Source organism: Vipera berus (genome assembly GCF_964194415.1).
Source record: "Vipera berus genome assembly, chromosome: 3".
In the NCBI taxonomy this organism is placed as follows: Eukaryota; Metazoa; Chordata; class Lepidosauria; order Squamata; family Viperidae; genus Vipera; species Vipera berus.
In genome coordinates, this window is record NC_138204.1 from 144622218 (window position 1) to 144644460 (window position 22243).

General features: G+C 40.8%; 2 protein-coding genes across 2 annotated transcripts in view; one reads left to right on the forward strand and one right to left on the reverse strand.

The window, feature by feature from the left end:
* Nucleotides 1–1274: 1274 nt before the first annotated feature.
* Nucleotides 1275–9756, forward strand: LOC308666689 (testis expressed protein 56-like; the record flags this gene model as incomplete). Its single annotated transcript, XM_081325583.1, has 3 exons — nucleotides 1275–1545; nucleotides 6021–6201; nucleotides 9507–9756. The coding sequence occupies 3 exons, from the start codon at nucleotides 1275–1277 to the stop codon at nucleotides 9754–9756; spliced, it is 702 nt and encodes a 233-aa protein (XP_081181709.1).
* The window catches only part of ECI2 (enoyl-CoA delta isomerase 2), a 33980-nt gene continuing 21410 nt past the window's right edge, over nucleotides 9674–22243 (reverse strand). The window contains exons 5-10 of the mRNA XM_081325941.1: nucleotides 19566–19635; nucleotides 18129–18231; nucleotides 17013–17133; nucleotides 15272–15361; nucleotides 14686–14829; nucleotides 9674–10036 (exon numbers count right to left, since the gene is read on the reverse strand). Of these exons, the coding sequence (XP_081182067.1) occupies nucleotides 9881–10036; nucleotides 14686–14829; nucleotides 15272–15361; nucleotides 17013–17133; nucleotides 18129–18231; nucleotides 19566–19635 (684 nt within the window). The 3' untranslated portion in view covers nucleotides 9674–9880. The remainder of the gene's footprint in view (nucleotides 10037–14685; nucleotides 14830–15271; nucleotides 15362–17012; nucleotides 17134–18128; nucleotides 18232–19565; nucleotides 19636–22243) is intronic.

The following is a 22243-nucleotide window of genomic DNA, read 5'->3' on the forward strand; positions in this document are numbered from 1 at the left end:
AGAACTAACAACTCCTCACCCCCCAAAAATCCAACACAGGACATAGCCATCAGTCACCGTCCCAGGGAAGCAGGATATGACCTTTAGGACATAATAGGATTAACCCAACACCATCAGAATAACAGAAAGGCACACTGAATCTCAGGTCAAAGTTCATGCCACAGGAACAACTCTAAACACAAAAGCCCAAGAAGGTATAAAAACCCACCACTCCCTGCTCCATGTGATCAGCTTTCCCAGAGCCACGCTCCTGTCTGGCTTTGCTCTTCAGTAAAATACAATCTGCTTTCTAAAGCAGTCTCCATTTTTTTTATTCCCAACTTGGACTGGACCCTGATGATGATTTTTCTTTCAACAAAAGTATTTTAAAAGAACTAGCATACATTGGTTTTCTAGAAAACAAGCTAGAAAAACATTTCAGTGTTTGTCATGAAATTGCACAAAAAGCTTCTTCCAAAAATTATTCGTCTACTTAACTAGGCCTTTTTTTAATCAGAGCCATGACTTTGGGGAAGAGCAGAGAATGATTTATGGGTAAGCACACGCTCAAGGATGTGGTGATCTGCCTGTCTTTTGTAAGGCTTTAAAGACTTAGTTTCTAGATGTTCACTTCACCTTCCTTCCCATTACCCCATGTTCTTATTTTTGTTACCGGTACTTTAGGAAAAAAAAAACAGTGGTATGATCAGAGCTTAAAACACTGTGGACAGGTTCAAAGGACCATACTCACTTCCTTATTGCCCTTATTTAGTCTCCTTCCAGTATGGACATGTATATGTACTGTATGTGAACTGAAAAGTGAAGTAGCTACACAATCAGAATTCCAAATGAGGTCCTATTTTTATGGAGACATTATAGGATTTCTCTATGATTATGGAAAGGAAAGGTATGATACAACTCACTGGAGGAAGTTAATTTAACTCCAAACAGGATGGGGGGTTGTCTGGGAGTAAAGCTAATACTCTCCGGGTTAATACGCTTAGTCATTTCATCTGGCTTACTCATTGAAATGTCATGCTAATTCTTGAAAACCCAGTTAATCATGTCAAAGTCAGCAGTGCCATTAAGTATATTTTGATAGTATAGTTTCTGTCTCTTTGTCTGTGACATCACATTGCTCTTATGACACCCAGATCACATAGTGGTAGGGGCAGGGAAAATGGCTTTTTACCACCAATATAGAGTTTGATAGGCAGAGAAAGTCAGGCCATTGTGTTCTGTATTGATAACAACTGCTTTCCTTTAAAAACTATTAAAAATCAGTGCTTTTCAGGATGTTTTTTTGGAAAAGATCTTGTCTTCACCTCCCACGACCAGCCACAAATCAGCAAATATTAAGGAAAGGAAGCTTGGCTTCAAGGATCAGGCCTGTGACAAGATCTAGTTTGAACTTACCACCACTGGTCAACTCTCAGAAGCTGAAACACTGTGATAAGATGGATGAGATAAATGAAGTGTTCCTAAAGCTCTCTATGCTTTACAACAATTTGCCTGATCCACTGAGAGATATATTGCTTCAATGTGCATGTGAAGATCAACAAAAGTGTAAGTTGTATCACATATATCCATTTTAGAGAACATTTCTACATAAAAATATGTTTGCCAATATTTGTATAGATTGCAATTTCTCAATTTTAAAGAAACTTGACTACCTGTGAACACAACTCGCTTCTTGGGATAGGAAACAGGTGAGGTAGAAAATCTAGCAGATGCAAAGTTTTATTTTTATTTTTTAAATTTGATTTAATGGAATCTAAAACCCACTCCAAGCCTGGAGGACTCTGTGTGGTGCAAAGGAATGAATAAAAACAGAAAACATCACAATAAAAACACAAAATCAAAGTTAAACTGAAGATAAGCATGCCACAACCAGTCAAACGGACCCCAATTCTCCTTGAAATAAAACTTGCTTTATTTCCAAAATACCAGCAGAGTGGTACCTTTACATACTTTGGAAGGATGGGATGGAAATGTAATTCAATAGAATGGAAACTACCATAGGGGCACTGTCTCTCCCACATACTCCTATGTGCCTTGAACGTGAAGCAGTGGAGTTTCAGAAGGCTTCTCTGGATGACTGAACCATATGAGTGGTTTTAGTTCTGGTGTAAGTGTTGCCTGGTTTATCCTCCCAATATTGCACCACTTAGGACAGGGGTGTCAAACTGCTGGCCCTCGGGCCGGATGCATCATAACAAAACCGTGCTCACCCCATTGCCGGCAATGGGAAAAAAATCACGATACGTCGCGACACCCCTGACTTAGGATTTTGAAGAAATTGACTACAGCAGGATTTTCAGCTGGCTTCAGAAGCCTACTATGTCCCAAGGCAACAGTTTTAATAGAGGCACAATTCTGCACTGGCATCCGCAGAAATGTGTTGAAGTTTCAGAAGCAATTCAAAATTCTGCTCTAAGTAACATTGGGCCTCACTTGACTGGCTATGGGATGCCTATCTTGAGGCAACTTTTTGCCTGTTGTTGATGTTGGTTATGATGTGACTTGTAACTTAGCTTCTGGATCATCTCCAAAGGCAGCACCATGTAATGCACCTTGTAGTAGCCTAATTGGGAAATCATAGAGGTATGAGATCATGGTACATGAAGATTGGTACTATTGCATTAATTTGGGTGTAAGGCAGATACAGTTGTTATTATGGAGTTCATATTGACTATAATTGGATATGGCTTAAAGCAAAACAATACTATTTCAAAATTGCATTGTTGTAGTTTTTATTTGGGTGACTTGGATTCTGAGATAGTGACTGCACTGAGTTTGTTTGGCCTGTCATAAGTGCTAACTTCTTAATAACTGCAGTCTGAAAAGTTGCATCGATTTTTAAATGCTAGCATTTTAGAAGAAAAAAAAATGTCTGAAGTGGGATAAAGAAAGAATTATATTTCAATAAAATTAATCTTCTCTTTCAAGGAGAGCTTTTAATAGTGCCCAACTGGAAAATCCAATTCAATGCTTTGGAACAAAAGATTAAGAGATTTTTTAAAAAAAGATTTAATAGCAGAATAAGAAAGAAAATATTTGAAATTAGATTGAAAAAGGAAATGGGAAAACCAACAGCAAATGACATTTATTTATTTTTTCTTGAAGGATCTAAATAGCAAGTTACTATAATCCTTCCTTTCCTGTTTTTTAAATCTTATTTATAAATTATAAATTTAAGTTAGTTAACTGCAGGGTAAAATATGGGTCTTTCACATTCATCCTTAGTGTATAATAAAAAAGCTATCATACAATTAAATGTAAGGGCACATCCGCTGGAGGGCTCGGGACAGGGGGCATTCCTCTGTTCTGGTCCTATTAGACCTCTCAGCGGCTTTCGATACCATCGACCATGGTATCTTGCTGCGGCGTCTCAGGGGATTGGGAGTGGGAGGCATGGTTTTACAGTGGTTCTCCTCCTATCTCCAGGGACGCTCGCAGTCGGTGTTGGCAGGAGGGCAGAGGTCGACCGCGAGGTCTCTCATTTGTGGAGTTCCTCAGGGGTCGGTCCTTTTGCCTCTCCTGTTCAACATCTATATGAAACCGCTGGGTGAGATCATTTGTGGTTTTGGAGTTGGGTATCATCAGTATGCTGATGATACCCAGCTTTTCCTTTCGACCCCAAACCACCCCAGTGATGCCCTCACCGTGATGTCCCGTTGCCTGGAGGCGGTTCGGGTCTGGATGGGGAGGAACAGACTTCAACTCAACCCCGACAAGACCGAGTGGCTTTGCATACCTTCATCCCAGGTTTATTCGGACATTCCACCTCTCGCTATGGGGGGCGAATTATTACCCCCCGTAGATGGGGCTCGCAACTTGGGAGTCCTCCTAGATTCACGGCTCACCCTGGAAGACCACATAGGAGCTGTGACTAGGGGGGCTTTCGCCCAGGTTCGCCTGGTGCGCCAGTTGCGGCCCTATCTAAGCCGGGATGATCTATGCACGGTCACTCGCGCTCGTGACCTCTCGACTAGACTACTGCAACGCTCTCTACATGGGGCTGCCCTTGAGGACCACCCGGAAGCTCCAACTGGTACAGAATGCAGCCACGAGAGTTGTGTTGGGAGTTTCCCGATACTCCCATGTCACACCTCTGCTCCGTGAGCTGCATTGGTTGCCAGTTGTCTTCCGGGTGAGATTCAAGGTACTAGTAATGGTGTTTAAAGCCCTACATGGCAGGGGTCCGGAGTACCTTAGGGAACACCTGCTGCCGGCGTCAACTTCCCTCCGCCCTGTGCGTTCCCACAGAGAGGGACTCCTCAGGGTGCCACCGGTCAGAGAATGTAGATTGGTGGCCCCCAGGGGGAGATCTTTCTCTGTGGGCGCCCCGGAGCTATGGAACCAGTTACCGGTTGAGCTCCGGACAGCACCCGATCTTCGCTCCTTTCGCCGTGATCTGAAAACATACCTGTTCGAACAAGCCGGCCTGGCCTGAGGGGGGATTGGTGGGGTTTTTACTATCATTTTATTGGGGTTTTTATTAATGTATCAACTGTTTTTATGGGCATGTATTTAATTACTTTTTAATTTTTGTAACTCTGTGTTTTATTCTTGCCCTGTACACCGCCCTGAGTCCTTCGGGAGAAGGGCGATATAGAAATATTAATAAATTAAATTAAATTAAATTAAATCCCTTCCTGCCTGCCTTTCTGCCACCTACTCTGAGCAGTCAATAGCATATCAGCCAATTAAACATTCAATACAATAAAAAACCTGCTTTTTGTTAAAGAATCAAGACACCCATTTTCAGTTTATGCCAAAGGCACAATGACACAATTAATAAAATGTTTTAACTTATTTTCAAAAGACTAGAAATGTAGATGTTGTACTTTTAGAGGCTGGTAATTCCATAAATTGGGAGGGCTACTGCTGGAGGGACTTGTTCACACCTGATGTACCTCTGAAGTGGAGGGATTGTCAGCAGGTCATTCTGCAATGAATAAATTGGGTGTGTAAATTCTGCAATGGCAAGCAGATGCATGATGTATATACGTCATACATTATGGAATAATGATGTAACTGGAGTTGCGCTCTGCAAGACTTAAAAAGGGATGGCTAGTACTTTGAACTTGGAAGCTGAGTAGTAAGCAATATAGTAATTTTCAAATAGAAGCTACCCGGTGCTGGTGGGATTGATGTCCAGCACTTTGGTCAGCCAAACGTCCTGTGTTGTGCCAGCTGTAGCTTTCGGGTTGCCTCCAAAGGGGAGCCCCATGTAGAACATGTTACTGTATCCAGCTGAATGGTGACCCAGCAAATGGTGACCCAACAAAGGCAGAGTTTAAAGGCCAGTAATAAGCAAACTTATGGCATCCGGCCCTCTCAATTCCTGGCAAATAGATGGGGAAGAAATGGAGGTAGTGACAGATTTTATTTTCCTGGGCTCCAAGATCACTGCAGATGGAGACTGTAGCCAAGAAATTAAAAGACGCTTGCTCCTCGGGAGGAAAGCCATGACAAATCTAGACAGCACACTAAAAAACAGAGACATCACCCTGTCAACAAAAGTGCGTATAGTCAAGGCTATGGTCTTCCCAGTTGCAATGTATGGCAGTGAAAGTTGGACCATAAGAAAGGCCGAGCGCCAAAGAATTGAGGCCTTTGAGCTATGATGCTGAAGAAGATTCCTGCGAGTCCCTTGGACTGCAAGGCGATCAAACCGGTCAGTCCTCGAGGAGATCAACCCTGACTGCTCTTTAGAAGGCCAGATCCTGAAGTTGAAACTCAAATACTTTGGCCACCTAGTGAGAAGGAAGGACTCACTGGAGAAGAGCCTAATGCTGGGAAAGGTTGAGGGCAATAGAAGGGGACGACAGAGAATGAGGTGGCTGGATGGAGTCACTGAAGCAGTAGGCGTGACCTTAAATGGACTCCAGAAGATGGTAGAGGACAGGAAGGCCTGGAGGAACATTGTCCATAGGGTTGTGATGGGTCGGACACAACTTCGCAGCTAACAACAACAACAATAAGCAAACTACCAGAGCATTTTAAATTGCAGGCAATTCTCCCCTTCTCTTCAGGTTATAAGGTTTCCTACTTTGACAATTTCTCAATGAATCTGATACCTAAAGAGGCATATTGTTCACCACCGCCAAACCATATGCCCCTATCTAAAAGAAGGGTTTCTAACCAGATTGCCAATCAACCTAGAGCTTTTGGAGTGTATAGAGAAGATTTGCCACTAGCAACTATCATTGCAAGGTAAGATACAAATAAACAATTCTTTTTATCATTGCATCTCCTATAGTCCATTCAGTCTCTATTGTTCTTTTTCTCCAAGTTTACTGTTACTCCAAAATCCCTATTACTTTGCTACACAGACAATTTATTTTCCAATACCAAACAGTATTAGAGAAACAGAATTTACTAACCTCTACAAAATATAGTATGACAAAAGTAGAGAATATTGAGGTATAGCTCAGTGTTGAACTGTTGTGTATGTGGTGTTTCTCTGAGATTGGCTGTCTTTCTGCAGCCTTTCATTACCAGCTAAATAACAGCATCAGTGACTAGAAAAGTACGTAAAGTTTGCTGACTGTTTCCATGTAGCAGCTTGCCCTGCTAGTCTTGGTTGGAGTGTAGATTCTTGCTTGAAATTTCCTTGATTAGAAAACTGTTTCTTCTTTCATTGTTTATTTGGGCTATTTTTTGTTTAACCAGGTGCTGGTTGTTAAGGACAGTGTTATTTGACTTTTTTCCCTTGACTTTTGGTTTTATCTTTTAAATGGTGCACACGTGGAATTTAGCTTTATTTGTCTGTTGATGGTTGATTTATCACAATACAAAACTCCGAAGAATTCCTAACATTTTTGGTTTTGAGTGATATAGATATTTCAGATTCTTCCTAAGTTCACAGAGTTTATTTATTTATTTTATTTTAATCCCATTTATATCCCGCCCTTCTCCGAAGACTCAGGGCGGCTTACAATCTAAGAAGCAATAGCCTTCATTCTATGTATATGCCTGCTTATTAGGGCTTTCGCCCCCCCCCCCAGCGGCATTTTTACAAAGTGATGATATCTTGAGCAGATATGCCTGTATTAGCATCAAGGCCTAATCCAAGAAAGATGAACAAATCGTTAACTGCTGAAGCTAAAAAAAATATTTCATTTCTTTGCAGGATGAATAGGTTGGGGAATTGGTATGATGACAACAGTAGTAGATATGGGGAATGGATAATATTTTGGATAATAACATTACTAAGATAAATACAAACAGGTCAAAAACAAGAATACTGTCATATACCATTGTTTATTTTAATGGGTCATTTTAATAAAACATTTTAATAAAATATATATTAATTACATTGAATTATTTTCAAAAATAGTAAAACAGAATTGTATGTCAGAGCTTTGCAATTATGCTAGCTATTAAAAAATGAAGCTGTCCAATAGTCTTCCTCTTTCCCACAGAACCAGTCTGTCTTGGCATCTCAAAGTCTCATCCCTCCAAGTCTTTTTTTGCAGCTCATAACAATACTTTGTAGGCATTGGGGGAAGAAAGGTTGTGCACTTCAGGAAGAAACACGCCTGGTAGTGGCCGCTTTAATACTTACTTTACTACTAACATGGTGGGTCTATCAGCAACAATATGGCCTATTAGGTTGAGCTGCCTCTTGTTCCAAGCAGCGCTATCTTCCAGAAACTTGACTCAAGGCATTGAAGTGAGTAAGGCAAAAAATAACAAGATAAGTGAGATTTTCACCAGGAAAATACTACATGTAGAAAGAGTCCTTCTTTCCTTTTTTCTGCATGTGATCTCAGTCTTGATCATACATCCATACTTATTCTTAACCAATGACAACCTTGTTCATGCCTTTTCTTCTCACATTATCTTCAGTTTTTACTGTTAAAGAAGCCACCATGGGAAAAAAACCTGGGAGATATTTTCTTGGCTCCGCAATAAAATCTGAATGGCATATGTGCCAACCATAGTTTTATTTTTAAAAAAAACCTGTATTCATATGACATACTAATATAATGTCATAAAAACTGTGCAAAATGCATCAGAGTATAATGAAGTTGTACAGGTCGTCTTCGAGTTACGAATGCAATGGAGCCTGCCCATCCCATTCGTAACTCGTGGGAGTGAAACTCGTACCTCGAATGAGATCACTCCCTGCTTTTGCCCACACATTTGCTAATCTCAAGAAGACGTGGGTGCGCTGCTCAGTCATGTGCGCTGGCTTATTGAGAGAAATCCTGCTCTGTGCCTTCGCTTTCTTCCACTTGGACAGTGGAGAAACCCAAGCCTCTGGTGGCGGTGGTGGCAGCCACCTGAGTGGCCATCTCCCCTCCCCACCCACCCAGCCAGCCTAACCTACTCCTTGCCTGACCAGCCTGTAGTACAATCCTGATCGCTCTTCTCCTTGTTGTCCTCGCAACTCAACCAGCGGCAGCGGTTTGAGTTTCTCCACTCTGTCCAAAAGAAACCGGAGGCACAGAACAGGATTGCTCTCAAAAAGAAGTGGGTACGCTGCTCACTCACATCTGCTGGTCTTATTGAGAGCAATCCTGCTTTGTGCCTCCGCTTTCTTCCACTTGGACGGAGTTGAGAAACCCAAGCCGCTGCCACTGAAACAGTTTTTATCCCAAAGGAGACCTGGCAGATTGGAAGCTCTGTGTGACTGCCAATGGGGTGCTTCAGAAACAGAGAGGATTGCTCTCTTTCTGAAGCGCCCCATTGGCAGTCACATGGAGCTTCCAATCTCTGTCAGGTCTCCGTTCGGATAAAAACTGTTTCAGCGCCTATCGGGCTATTCAAGATGCAGGGATCCGCTGCATTTCCAAGGGTCCCCTAGGCACTCAAACACCTTTTATCCGAAAGGAGATCTTGGGAGATGGGGAGTTCACTTTGTGAGCAAATGCAATGCTTGAAAACACAGCGAATCGCTGCTTTTTCAAGCATTCAATTTGTACACAGATGGGGCTCCCCATCTCCTCAAGGTCTCCGTTCAGATAAAAAGTGTCCCAGTGGTGGAGGAAAGGAGGTTTTTTTTTGGGGGGGGGGGTGAGCAGCACAGAGTTTGCACCAAAAATGAAAGTTTCTGGGGTCCGTGATCTTGCAAGAGTTCAGGCTCCCATTCTCTGTAAAAGAGGATGGGTGCCTGAACCTGCGCGATATTATGGCATCCAGGAGCTTCCATTGACTCTCCTCTCCCTCAAAGGCAGAAATCGCGGCAGAGAGGAGAGAGGGAAGCAGTTGTGGGGAGCGGGGGGGGAGGGAGGGAATAGGGTGAATGTTGCAGAGCCTCTGCAGTCATTTGTAAGGGCGAACAACTGCCGTGGTGCTGCAACGTTTGTAATTTTGGGATTTTCTCATAAACACTAGGAGGTGCTTATGGCATAACTTCAAATGAGCATTAAGTGAACGCTCGTAACTCGGGTATTATCTGTAAAGTATTAATCCTTATTGCATGCATTTGAAAACAGATATTTGATAATCTTTTTCTAATACAGATAGTGCCATTATTTTGTGTGTGTTTTTTTTCCCTTTCTCCACAATAGATGGATACCAAAGACCATGTCATTTCAATATGATCATCAATCAGCTCTCCAAGAGCTTGCAAATTTTGGTGACATTGAATCTCTTATCCCTTGTGGAAGACAAACGGTCATTGTCACATTCAAAGAAATTCACTCTGCATGCAAAGCAGTGAGTGCTTTCCCGCCTCATGGCCCAAACAGGCATCTCCAGTGCATTTGGCATCATAAATTCATGTCAAAATACAAAATTCTAAAAGAGAAAAAAAGGTAAGCTCTACTAGCCAGAATGAAGGGACCATCTGGATATATATCCAAGGTATTCATTTAATGACAATTTTTGTAGTAAGGGAACAGAAACAACTTACAGCAATTTATTTTGCATGATTGGGTAGGGACTAGAGATTTGATTTCTTCTGCAGGAAGCTCATTACAGCATTCATGCATTCTTCAGATAGCCATCTTTCTATGAGACATTCACATTCTAGAGAATTAGCTTCGTAGAGCTTCTCTTTTTCCATGTTTCGTATTAGCTGCTTGGAGACGGCCAAAGTCTGAAGAGGTAAAGAAATAAACAACATCTGGTTAATATGGACCACAGCAAGCCCATTTGGCTGGAATTGCTAACCCAGGATCAAGGAGAGAATTTAAGTAGAGAGCTAGAGCACAAAGTCAGGGCCTACCCTCTGTCTTCTCTCTGCTCAACCCTTTTCCCTTCTGATTTCCAAACCCCAAGCAATCCCAAGTGATGGATGTAGGGAATAATTAGGGACTTATTTCCCAAATTTTTATGCTACATAGTTTTCTAGGGTAAGGATAGGGCTGGATTACAAATTTACTTAAAATTACATGCATTGTACATTAACAATTAACAGTGACAAACCTGGGTATTGTTTCATAAATGAAGCAGGCTACATGATAGATTTTATCTTTATGTTACTGAAGAAATTATAGTGAAAATTATCTTTGTTTATAGATGGTCAACAGCTGTCCCTCTACACACCACAAGTGAAAAGCAGGAAGAAGGTAATTAGGACAAATAAAATTGGTCATTCCATATCTTTCTCCCTCTAATACTTATTTCTCTCAGTATATGTCTAAATCATCCACAATGCAAAAAAAATTCTCAATTTGAATTAGTTTATTACATTTGTTTAGTGTCAAAAACTGCTGTAAAAGCCTTTTTTAATGAGATCTGTATTCTTTAACATAAAGAGTCTTTCATATAGAGTCAGGCAGCTATAACAATGGTTTAAATACAACAGATTTCTAATTGCAATTCTCTTTGCCTCCACATGTATGCAGTCTTTCTCTATAAATATTTATTTATTTATTTATTTATTAGTTTTTATAAACCGCCCTTCTCCCGAGGGACTCGGGGCGGTGTACAGAGGAAGGAAGGTATACAGACCGAACAATAAAATAATAAGAAACACTAATGAACACAAACTGGGACCCCAATTAACGTTATCATGCCAGGCCAGCCTGCTGGAACAGGAAAGTTTTTAAGTCGCGACGGAAGGTACGGAGGTCAGGGGCCATCCGGATTTCGGTTGGTAAGGTGTTCCAGAGGGCTGGCGCACCCACTGAGAATGCCCTCCCCCTGGGGGCCACCAGCCGACATTCCTTGAGCGGTGGCACCCTGAGGAGGCCCTCTCTGTGGGAGCGCACAGGACGGTGGGGTGCTGATATCGGCAGAAGGTGCTCCCGTAGGTAGTCCGGACCCATGCCATGTAGGGCTTTGAATGTCATTGTTAGCACCTTGAACTTCACACGGAAGGCAACCGGAAGCCAGTGCAGCGCACGGAGGAGAGGTGTGATATGGGAGTATCGGGAGGCTCCCAAGAGTGTCCGTGCCGCCGCACTTTGCACCAGTTGAAGCTTCCGAGTGGATCTCAAGGGCAGCCCCATGTAGAGAGCGTTACAATAGTCTAGGCGAGATGTCACAAGGGCATGGGTGACTGTACGTAAGGAATCCAGGTCCAGATAAGGCCGTAGTTGGCGAACTAGTCGAACCCGGGAGAAGGCCCCCTTGGTCACAGCTCCAATGTGGTCTTCCAGGGAGAGCTGCGAGTCTAGGAGGACACCCAGGTTGCGGGCCCTATCAACAGGGGGAAGTAACTTGTCCCCAATGTTAAGCAGTGGGACGTTCTGAATCTCCTGGCTTGCCGGTACGTACAGCCATTCAGTCTTGTCCGGGTTCAGTTGAAGCCTGTTTCTCCCCATCCATTCCCGGACCGCTTTCAGGCAGCGGGACATCACGTCTAGGGCATCACTGATATTTTTAGGAGTTGAGATAAAAAGCTGGGTGTCATCAGCATACTGATGGTACCCTACTCCAAAACTGCGAATGATCTCACCCAGCGGTTTCATGTAGATGTTGAACAGGAGAGGCGAGAGGACCGACCCCTGAGGGACTCCGCAAGCGAGAGGCCTCGGGGTCGACCTCTGTCCCCCTGTCAGCACCGACTGCGAGCGACCCTGGAGAAAGGAGGAGAACCAACGCAGAACCGTGCCTCCCACTCCCAGTCCCCTGAGGCGTCGCAGCAAGATACCATGGTCGATGGTATCGAAAGCCGCCGAGAGGTCTAATAAGACTAGGACAGAGGAATGGCCCCTGTCCCGGGCTCTCCAGAGATCATTCATCAGAGCGACCAATGCCGTCTCCGTGCTGTAGCCCGGCCTGAAACCCGATTGGTACGGGTCTAGATAAACCGCTTCATCCAGGATCTGAGGAAGTTGGTGCGCCACCACGCTCTCAACAACCTTCGCAAGGAAGCGAAGATTGGAGACTGGACGAAAGTTATTCAAAGAGGATGGGTCCAAGGTGGGCTTCTTGAGGAGAGGTCTCACCACCGCCTCCTTCAAGGCGGTGGGGAAGTGACCCTCACTCAGAGAAGCAGAGATGACCGCAAGGAACCAGCCTCGTGTCGCCTCTCGAGCTGCATAGGCCAGCCAGGAAGGGCACGGGTCCAGTAAGCATGTGGAGGAGCTCAACCTTCTCATAATCCTGTCCACTTCCTTAGGAGTTACAGGATCAAATTCTTCCCAGATGACGTCGACAAGACTGTCCATGTCTTGTTCTTCCATCTCAGCCCAGTTGGAGTCCAGACCAGTTCGAATCCGAGCGATTTTATCCAGCAGATATTGACCAAATTCCTCGGCTCGACCCTGCAAGGGTTCCTCCCTCACCTCTTGGTTTAATAGGGAGCGAGTCACCCTGAACAAGGCAGCCGGGCGATTATCTGCGGACGCGATGAGGGTGGAAAAGTAGTTGGATTTTGCCACCCTTATCGCAGTGAGATAAGACCTGGTGAGGATTCTTAGTCGCAATCGGTCGGATTCGGATCGACTGGACCTCCAACGGCTCTCTAGGCCCCGTCTCCGACGCTTCATCTCCCGGAGCTCCTCAGTGAACCATGGGGCTCGCTGGGATCTGCGCCGGGTCAGAGGCCGCAAGGGTACAACTCGGTCCAGAGCCTCCGTGGCTGCCTTTTCCCAGGCTTCCACTAAGGCTTCCGCCGAGCTGTGAGCAGGGGGTGCATGCGAGTCCCTAAGCGCTGCCTGGAACTTATCAGGGTCCATTAGGCGCCTAGGGCGGTACCATCTGACTGGCACCGTGCACCCACGGTGGGGGGTGGCAAGGGGGAAGTCTAGCCGCAGGAGGTGGTGATCGGTCCATGACAGGGGCGTAATAGTTGTGGCACCCCCACCGACATCATCACAAATATGTACTTAGAAATAAGTTATAATTGGTTTTAAGAGATTTTAAACCAGATAGGGCTGTATAGAACTGTAGCATGGATATAATTCATGGTTTGTTTCAAGGGTAAGATACATAGGTCATGATTATGTCTGAAAAAGTGTTAACAGACATAGATGCTTGTTAAATGGATAGTTTCAAGCTGTCACTATTATCTACCTTATAGAGTTCCACAACAGAGAGAACACAATATAGTGTAAGTAAAATAATTTCTGACTGGGAAAGGATGCAAATTCAGATATTTATCCACAAGTAGGATTTGCAACAAAATAAATGGGCAATATTTTTGTTATATTTATTATATTTCTTTCCTATTTTGTTGTTGGACCTCCGTAACTTTTTCAATATTTTGTGGGTACCAAGCAAGTTCAGATTCAACGAGATGATTACGGAAGTACCCTTACATTCCTTTCTTCCCCCCCTTTTCTAGTTTATTTGTTATCTTGCAACTTTCTTCTGGGCTTCCTTATACTTTCCCTCCTATGAATGGATGATAGCATTAGGAATGTATGAAATATTCCAGTCTTACAACATTCCAAAGAAAACACACATAGCTCCAAGAACAAAATGTTTGTTTCAAGTGGTGTCATTTCAAGTATACAATTTGTTCTGAAGTTCTTACAGGTAGCCCTTGACTTAAACTGTAATTAAGTCTGGAACTGCAGCCATAGGTCATTGCGGTTGTAAATGGAGGTATCATGTGACCAGATTTGAAGTTACAACTGTTTTTTACAATCGTCATTAAGTGGAGGCCACAGCTGTTAAACAAATATATTCCCCCCAATGGGCATCTTATGCCAGAAAACAAAAGGAAAAACCGGAAATCAGCAAAAAATATTGCAAATTATGATCATATGATTGTGGGCCACTGCAAATGGTCATAAAAGTGAGCCAATTGACAAATGCCTAAAATGCAGTTGTGACCATGGGAGGTTTGCAACCCTCCCAGCTACAAAAAAAGGTCATAGGTAGCTCTGGAAAGGTTTGCTGTAAACATTTTTTAAGTGACTAGTTGTGAGTTGAGGACTACCTGTAATTTGTCCTTTTGTGATTAGGGGTTTTTACTCTTTCCACTTCGGCCAGTACTGCTACAGGAACCTGTCTTGTTCCTGCTGCTTCTGGTTTACCTTGGTTGGAATAATAAGGGATTGGAATATTAAGAGAAAAATAGAAGTTGAGCACAAAAAAGTTTGCTTACAGCTCCATCCTTGCTGGTACACCTGGTTAAATTATGGCTGTTGATATTTTAAAAGCTGTTTACTGACCTCGGTAGAATGGAAGGCTGAGTCAATCTTGAGCCCCGTCAGGATCGAACTCCAGGTTGTAGACAAAATTTGCCTGCAATACTGCATTTAACCACTGCACCATCAGGGCTCCTACTCATAAGGTTGCATAGACATAAAGACTAATAAAATACTGATCGGTTGCTTTTTGACTAACCTTTTTGGGAAGATTGGCATAAGCCTTCAGCCTTGCCCACACTTCTTTTTGGAATGTGCTGTCAGGAAAAACCTCAGTCACAAGTCCCAGCGAACAGGCTTCTGCAGCAGTTAGCTTCTTGTTGAAAAGCAGCATTTCAGTGGCCTGATTAAATGAGAAAAGAAACTGCTCATTCTGACTTTCCCCTAATTCTAGTGCATATGTTATATATATAACAAATAGAAGAATCCTTCAGTATATCATTCATCAACTATCTTAAGGTTCAGTCACTGGCATATACCCACAACTTTGATAGGCGGAGCAGGGGTAGGCAATTTGGACATGACTGATCAATGTGTGATTGTTATGCGGCAAGGCAGTTCCCCATGATATTATTACCACTTTCGTATGTTTTGGTCAGCTAACTGCTCTGAACATTAAAATGTTATTAAAATACAGTCCTGATCATGCCCCATATGCCACATAAGTGCCCATCATTACATAAACTGACCCTGTTCTTCATTTTTAACAAATATTCCTTCTTAGGCAAAATCTAAGAGAAACTTTCTCCAAATCAACCATCAAGCAGATAAAATGTACACGTTACCTTAGTTAACCCCATTATTTTGGGAAATGTGTATGAAGAACATCCTTCTGGACTTTGACCCAGGTTGCTAAAAGGAGTATAAAATGTAGCCTGTGGGGGGAAGAAATATTGTCATCATGGAGACTTTATTTTTCCTTAGAAGAAAGAATATAGCCATGTCATCTTCAAATGATATGATAAATATTCTTGTAACACTTACGTAGCTCTGTGAACTTCTCTGATCCAGTTACACTATAATAGTTACCTACAACAAGAGTAACTTTAATATGCACTGGATATTCCTGTAGTTACAGGTTTTGTGTACAAGTGGCAAGACTCTTACACTAAGCTGTGTAAGATTCAATGATTCAGGGATGGACTATTATATGACAAATCTTTTTTGAGCCATGCTATTCCAAATGGAAACTGGCAAGTTTCCCTAAATCTGGTTTAAAGTGTCCCTTTAATCTGGTTTAAAGTGTCCCTTAAAGTAAAAACTCTACTCAAATGAAGTAGTATTATGTTCTTTAAACCAGAATTATCCACAGTATTGATGTTATATAACACTGCTTAAATGAAAAAAGGAATAGTGTGATGGTCATTAAAGGTAAAGGTTCCCCTGCACATGCGTGCTAGTCGTTTCCGACTCTAGGGGCCGGTGCTCATCTCCGTTTCAAGCTGAAGAGCCAGTGCTTGTCCGAGGACGTCTCCATGGTCATGTGACTGGCATGACTAGATGCCAAAGGCGCATGGAATGCTGTTACCTTCCCACCGTAGTGGTCCCTATTTTTCTACTTGCATTTTTATGTGCTTTCGAACTGCTAGGTTGGCAGAAGCTGGGACGAGTAACAGGCGCTCACTCTGTTACATGGCACTCGGGATTCAACCCGCCAAACTGCTGACCTGATCAACAAGCTCAGCATCCTAACCCAACTGAGCCACCGCGTCCCTTGATGGTCTTTATGTCTCCTTTATTATTTGATGGCGATGCTCCCTTGTGTTACAGGATGAGGTGCATATATATATATATATGAAAACAGGAATTTTCTTCGCACGAGTGGACTCTTCCAAGTTAAAGACTCTTCTTTCTGAGAAAGCAGATGGTGGAGGCCAAGAAATTGCCTAGTTAAAGACTCTTCTTTCTGAGAAAGCAGATGGTGGAGGCCAGGAAATCGCCACGTAGGCAGGGAGAAAAAAACAACAAAAACTCATCCCTCTGCAAGCTGGCAATGTAAGAAACAAGGTATATAAGAGAAGGAGTAAGAAAAACCAAAAACAGTGTTGCATGAAGATGGGAGGAGGGAAGATCTTTTAGGTTCTGCCAGAGATGCTGCCAGTGAGTGAGGTAACTGGATGAGTAGGAAGCTCAGACAACTTATCAACAGGAAGGATTTTAGGGGACCTCTGCAACAGACAAAGGAGTAAAACTAAAACAGCCCTGAAAAGGCACCCTTGGACTAAGTAATAATACAATGCAAGACCCAGGAGGTTCAGATGCAGGCGTTTGAGGTTTTTTTTAATTCCATGCCTATATGTCTATATCCTTGCATCCCAGTAGGACAACTTGCAGTAAAAAAATATAATTCAATTTTATGGAAAAAAAATCCAGTTCTCATATATAGCATCTCACTACGCCATACCGTTATTCTCCAAGTAGGAAAAAAGGAACTTTGTATCTTGAACAAATAAACGCTATTCCAACAAATGTCTTAAGTTCACAATGATCTAATGTTAGGGACAGGAATCAAGAGTGAAAACTTACCCGGTCAGTAGCATATACGATGTCAAACAGCCCAAGCACAGTTACAGAGATCCCAACAGCTGGCCCATTTACCACAGCAATTAATGGCTTTGGAAAATCAATAAAATGTTGGACAAACTTTCTGCAAATAGAAAGGAACAGGAAACAATCTCCAAACAAGATAATATTTTGGAATATCACCACACGTGAACAATTTTTCTGCAGAAAAAAAAGCCCTAACCATTTATTGGATATTCCTACAGCTGAATTTTCCTGAGAAAATATATCATTCCGGAGTTTTAAATACACAATATTTATCTTTAAATTGTTGTGTAAAGTGCCTTTGGTTTTACTGCTATATCATTCTACTACGAAATGAGTGAAAAGTGCATCAGAAGATTTTGTTTAAAAAAAGTCTTGGTAACAATTAACTTATTTCTAGATCGAGATGTGCAAAGTGTTTGACAGACCTTTCTGTGCTATGCACACAAAAAAGAACTAAGGTGTCGATTTTGAATAATGGAAACTGGCTTCTTTATCATCTATTATTTACTTAATTGTTTGTATCTCATTTTGGCAGGTATTTAAGAAATAATTTGAGATAACACCTTCTCTTCCAAATGGTAAAATATTCTTGTGCAGAAATATTTCTTAATTATTATTTATTGTTTGCCAGCCATCTTGCCTCAAGGCAACTTACAACAACAAAAGCAATAAAACCATGTACACAAATATATGTCTAATACAATAAAAATAAAAATAACAACTAAAAGATAGTGAGGGAGGGAGCAGGATGTAACTGGCAATAGAAAAAACGGGGGGAAAATACAAGACAGGTATTTACTGAGGCAGAGGCTTCTGATAAAAACTAAACAGAAGAGGACGCTCTTTCCAGTTCTGATCCGCATGCTGCACTCTGTGCAATGATTTTTCTATATTAACTTTACATGCTGCAGGCGTACAATTTTCATTACTATTCAAGTATATAAAAATGTGATTAAAACACTAATTTCTGACAAGTCTATGCATATTTTATCTATCGAGGAGGAAGTAATTGAACTTGATAGGTCTTTTTTCTCCTTATCATCCATTGTATATATTCGTTATACATTTTAACAAAATGAAACCAAATCATACTTGAGCATGGCTGCACTATTCTTTGCAGACTCTTCCATATCACCAGGTGAAACCTGGGCAAAGTTGCTCAGGTCATTTCCACTACAGTAATAGTCCCCGTTACCTATGTAGAAGCAAATTTTAAAAAAGAACGAAATTAATGTAAGTAGTCCTCACTTAATGACCACAATTTGGACCAGCAGCTCCATTGGGACCATACCCAGCTCACGTTAGTTCCTCTGTGGTCATTACGCAAATCACCCGTGGTCGTTAAACATGAAGTCATATGACCACAACCTGAGACATACAGATAGTCCTTAACTGACGAAACAAAACTGAGCCCAAAATATCCATCACAATAGCTATAAATTCTAGGACTGCTCATAAATCTGCCTTTTCAGTATCTTTGTAAATTCAAACAGTTGCTGAATGAAGACATTACTAACAGAGGACTGCCTGTGTTTGTATTAATTCGAAAAGAGCACACTAGGCCAAAGTAATCAATTTATTTTGAACAGGGTTCAGGATTAATTGAAGATTATGACATCTCACTGAAATCCATGGATTATTATTTGATTTTATTTTTATTTATTTTAATCCCATTTATATCCCGCCCTTCTCCGAAGACTCAGGGCGGCTTACAATCTAAGCACAAATCAATGTGCTTAGCAATATTAACTTTACATATTTATTTTTAATTTCACCTTTATTACTTTATAACTAACTCAATGTAATAAACATATACGATGCCCCTTCCTTGTCCTATTTTCCCCCACAACAACCCTATGAGAGGTGTTGGCCGTGTGTGTCTGGGTCAGAGACACTCAGCTGGCATTCATGCGTAGCTCTTTCCAGAAATCAGTACCTAAACAGGAGCAATAATTTTGGTAGCAGTACGAAGCACTATCATTCTGAAGAATCTTAGATGCTGTTATATGTAACTATTACATCTAGAAAACATATTCTCCCCTGCGCTAACTCAAACGTGATTGAACAAGATAGCTTTTTGAATTGCTTTTAGCTCCTCCAAAGACATCCCAGTAATATCCCTGTCATCCATCCATCCGTCCATCCATCCGTTTCAGCTTTCATCAACCTTGCCAAGCAGTCAGATTGGTTGTCCATCATCCACGTGCATCACATGGTCAAAATATATGATTAGCTCTTCCTGCTTACTTGCTTTCACTCTTCTGATAGTTGTTATCGCTGAAATATCCCTACGCCTCATGATTTTGCCTGTTTCTCATTGCCTTTTCTCCTAGGATCCTCTTTAATTTTTCAGCATGCTGTCCTTCTGAAACCATCTTTAAACCTATGAAAATCCAACTATCCAACACCTTCACTTCTTTATTGTCAACTGTAAATTCACTATGCATACAGGCTGACACAATCTTGTGTGTTGCTGTTTTCCTAATTAACATTAGCACAGATTTTCACTTTCATGGTAAAAGCTAATACCTGTAAGAACAGTTAGAGAAGAATCATCTTTTGCGGCTTCCTCAAGCGCTTGCATAATTTCATGGTACATCTGCAGAAGAGAATTAACAAATGAAAATAAAATTCCCATTCTATAATTCGGAAAGTTAGAGGGAAAATGTTGATAGCTACAACTACCGAATCCCCAGATTATCAATATCAAGCAAAGACTCAAAAGAATAATTTTTTTTAGATCGACTGTAGACACAGAACGTTTCCAAGCAATAAAATTGAGAATAATGAACCATACAAAATATCAAATTGTGCTTTATTTGTGTTTCAGAATAATTAACGTTTTTCTTATATGACAGAAATGGAAAGGTAAAACATGACTTTTGCAATGAACACATGCTGTCTTTTGACTATAACATGATGCAAGCTTCTGGTATGTACGTGACCACAGAGTCGAATTTTATCATCAGATATTTGTACAAAGGCAATAAAAAATAAAGTACAACATTAATACTCAGTAAAGAAATACAATATTATCAGCTTTCGAAAAGCTCTCTTTTGTTGAAATTTATTTCTGCTATTAAAAAGGAGCACCACATATCAATTAATCAATTTCCCATTTAAGATGAAGGGAACAGACATTTTTTTTTATTTCACCCATCTAATTAACTGTAAAGCTGGATGAATACTAAATACTAAATATTGCTAAGCACATTGATTTGTGCTTTAGATTGTAAGCCACCCTGAGTCTTCGGAGAAGGGCGGGATATAAATGGGATTAAAAAAAAATGATTACATAAATTTTCAGTTCTACTGCATATTGAACATCATAGAATTATAAACTATCTGAATTGGTTAGAGATATTAGAAATCAGTCAATCAATCTTTTACTACCTAAAGGTTTTTATACATAAAAATAAAACTAATTATTATTTTATTATTTATTTATCATTTTGCTATCACAAGTGACGATGGCTTATAATACAATAAAATAAGAATATAAAACACAGTTATCAATATAGGTAATCCTTGACTTTCAACCACAGTTGAGCCCAAAATTTATGTTGCTAAAGGAGATATTTGTTAAGCGAGTTTTGCCCCATTTTAAAACCTTTCTTGCCACAGTTGTTAAGTGAATCACTGCAGCTGTTAATTAGTAACCTGCAGCTGTTAATTAGTAACCCCTTTCATACCAAGATGTAATATTCTGATTACAAATCCTAGCTATCTAGTTATAAAAATGCTTCTATTTCTCTACTCTTAACCATATTCAAACCTCTAATCAATAATATAGCATCTCCTCTATTAGGTCAAAGCTTCTGTTTCTTTCAATCTTATTTTAGCTTTCTTTCTTTGCCAACTAACTTTCCAAGTCAGTGCATTTGGATCATCAAATAATTCTTCCTCTATTTTTATATATATTATTTGGAACAAGAGAAATCATTTGGTTAAAATGGTTTTGGAAGAACTAGCCCGTTGATATTCATTAAACTGCCTCCCTCCTCTGCTACCCCACATTTCTAATAACAACTTTATCTTCCATTCCATCAGTTCTCCTTCCTTGTCATCCAGTATGTTCTGAAAACTTGGTTTATAAAATGTCTTTTCCTTTTCTAATATTATCGCTATATCTTCTGAGTTTTCATTTATCTGAATCTGGTCATTTGTTTCCTCCTTTGGCTCATCAGTGTTTGTGTCAGCATTCTCTAGTTTTCCTTCTATTTTCTGGGTTGCTGGTTCCTTCTCTGTAGTTGTCTTTTGAGTTTGTAGATTTGAATTAGAAAATTGTTATTTTATCTCCTTTGTGTTATTAGTAACTGTCTCACAAGCTAGAATAATTGTTTTTTGTATTAACTTCAGCATGGAGAGAATTTCTTTCTGTGTTTCATTAGTATTTTCTCGATGATATGGCAAGTTAAGGCTGCTAGGAACAGATGTTAAAGATGATGTTTTACAATTTAATGCTGAGTGTGAAACATCCATTTTATTTTATTTTTATAAGTAGCTTTTATAGATTTATCCAACTGACTGTCTGTTCCTGAATCTCCCTTAAGCAGACATAAGTAAAGTTCAAATATTTCTGTCCAATAAAAATATATCCTTTCTGTCCAGGATTGTTTAACAATCAAGATTTATAATCCAAAGTGTTTTTAAAAAATCCACAATGCAGGTCTGTAAATCAGTATTTACTGTATGTTCAAAAATTTAAATTTAAATTTAAAATGTTTATCATCTCTGCCACATAGATAAGCAGCCCCCAAGCCTGTTCTTTTTTTCTCTGAACTGTAATTCTCAATAAAAACATAGTTCTAAGGCCAGCCAAAATCCTATCTTGTTCTGGGCTTCAAGCCAGGTTTCTTTTAGGCATAAAGAAGTTGTAGTGCTGTAATTCACCACTAGATGTCATCAATGCCACTTTCTAGTTTTTAGATCCAATACTTATATTGTTAAACTTTTCAAGTCTTTTTCTTTAAAAATAAATAAATAAGCGAAATAATAAACAGCATGCTTGAATATGGGTAAGAATACTGATTTTCTCTATCCTACCTACTTTCCTGAAGAAGAAAATCTCCAAAATAAGAGATCTCCGAAGAAGGAAAGGGGGAGGGGGACTTCACTCCCTCCCTTTCAGTTGGGCGGCGACATTTACCCTTTAGAGAAAGAAAACAACTAGAAAGACATGAAAAATGAGCAAATGCTGACACCTG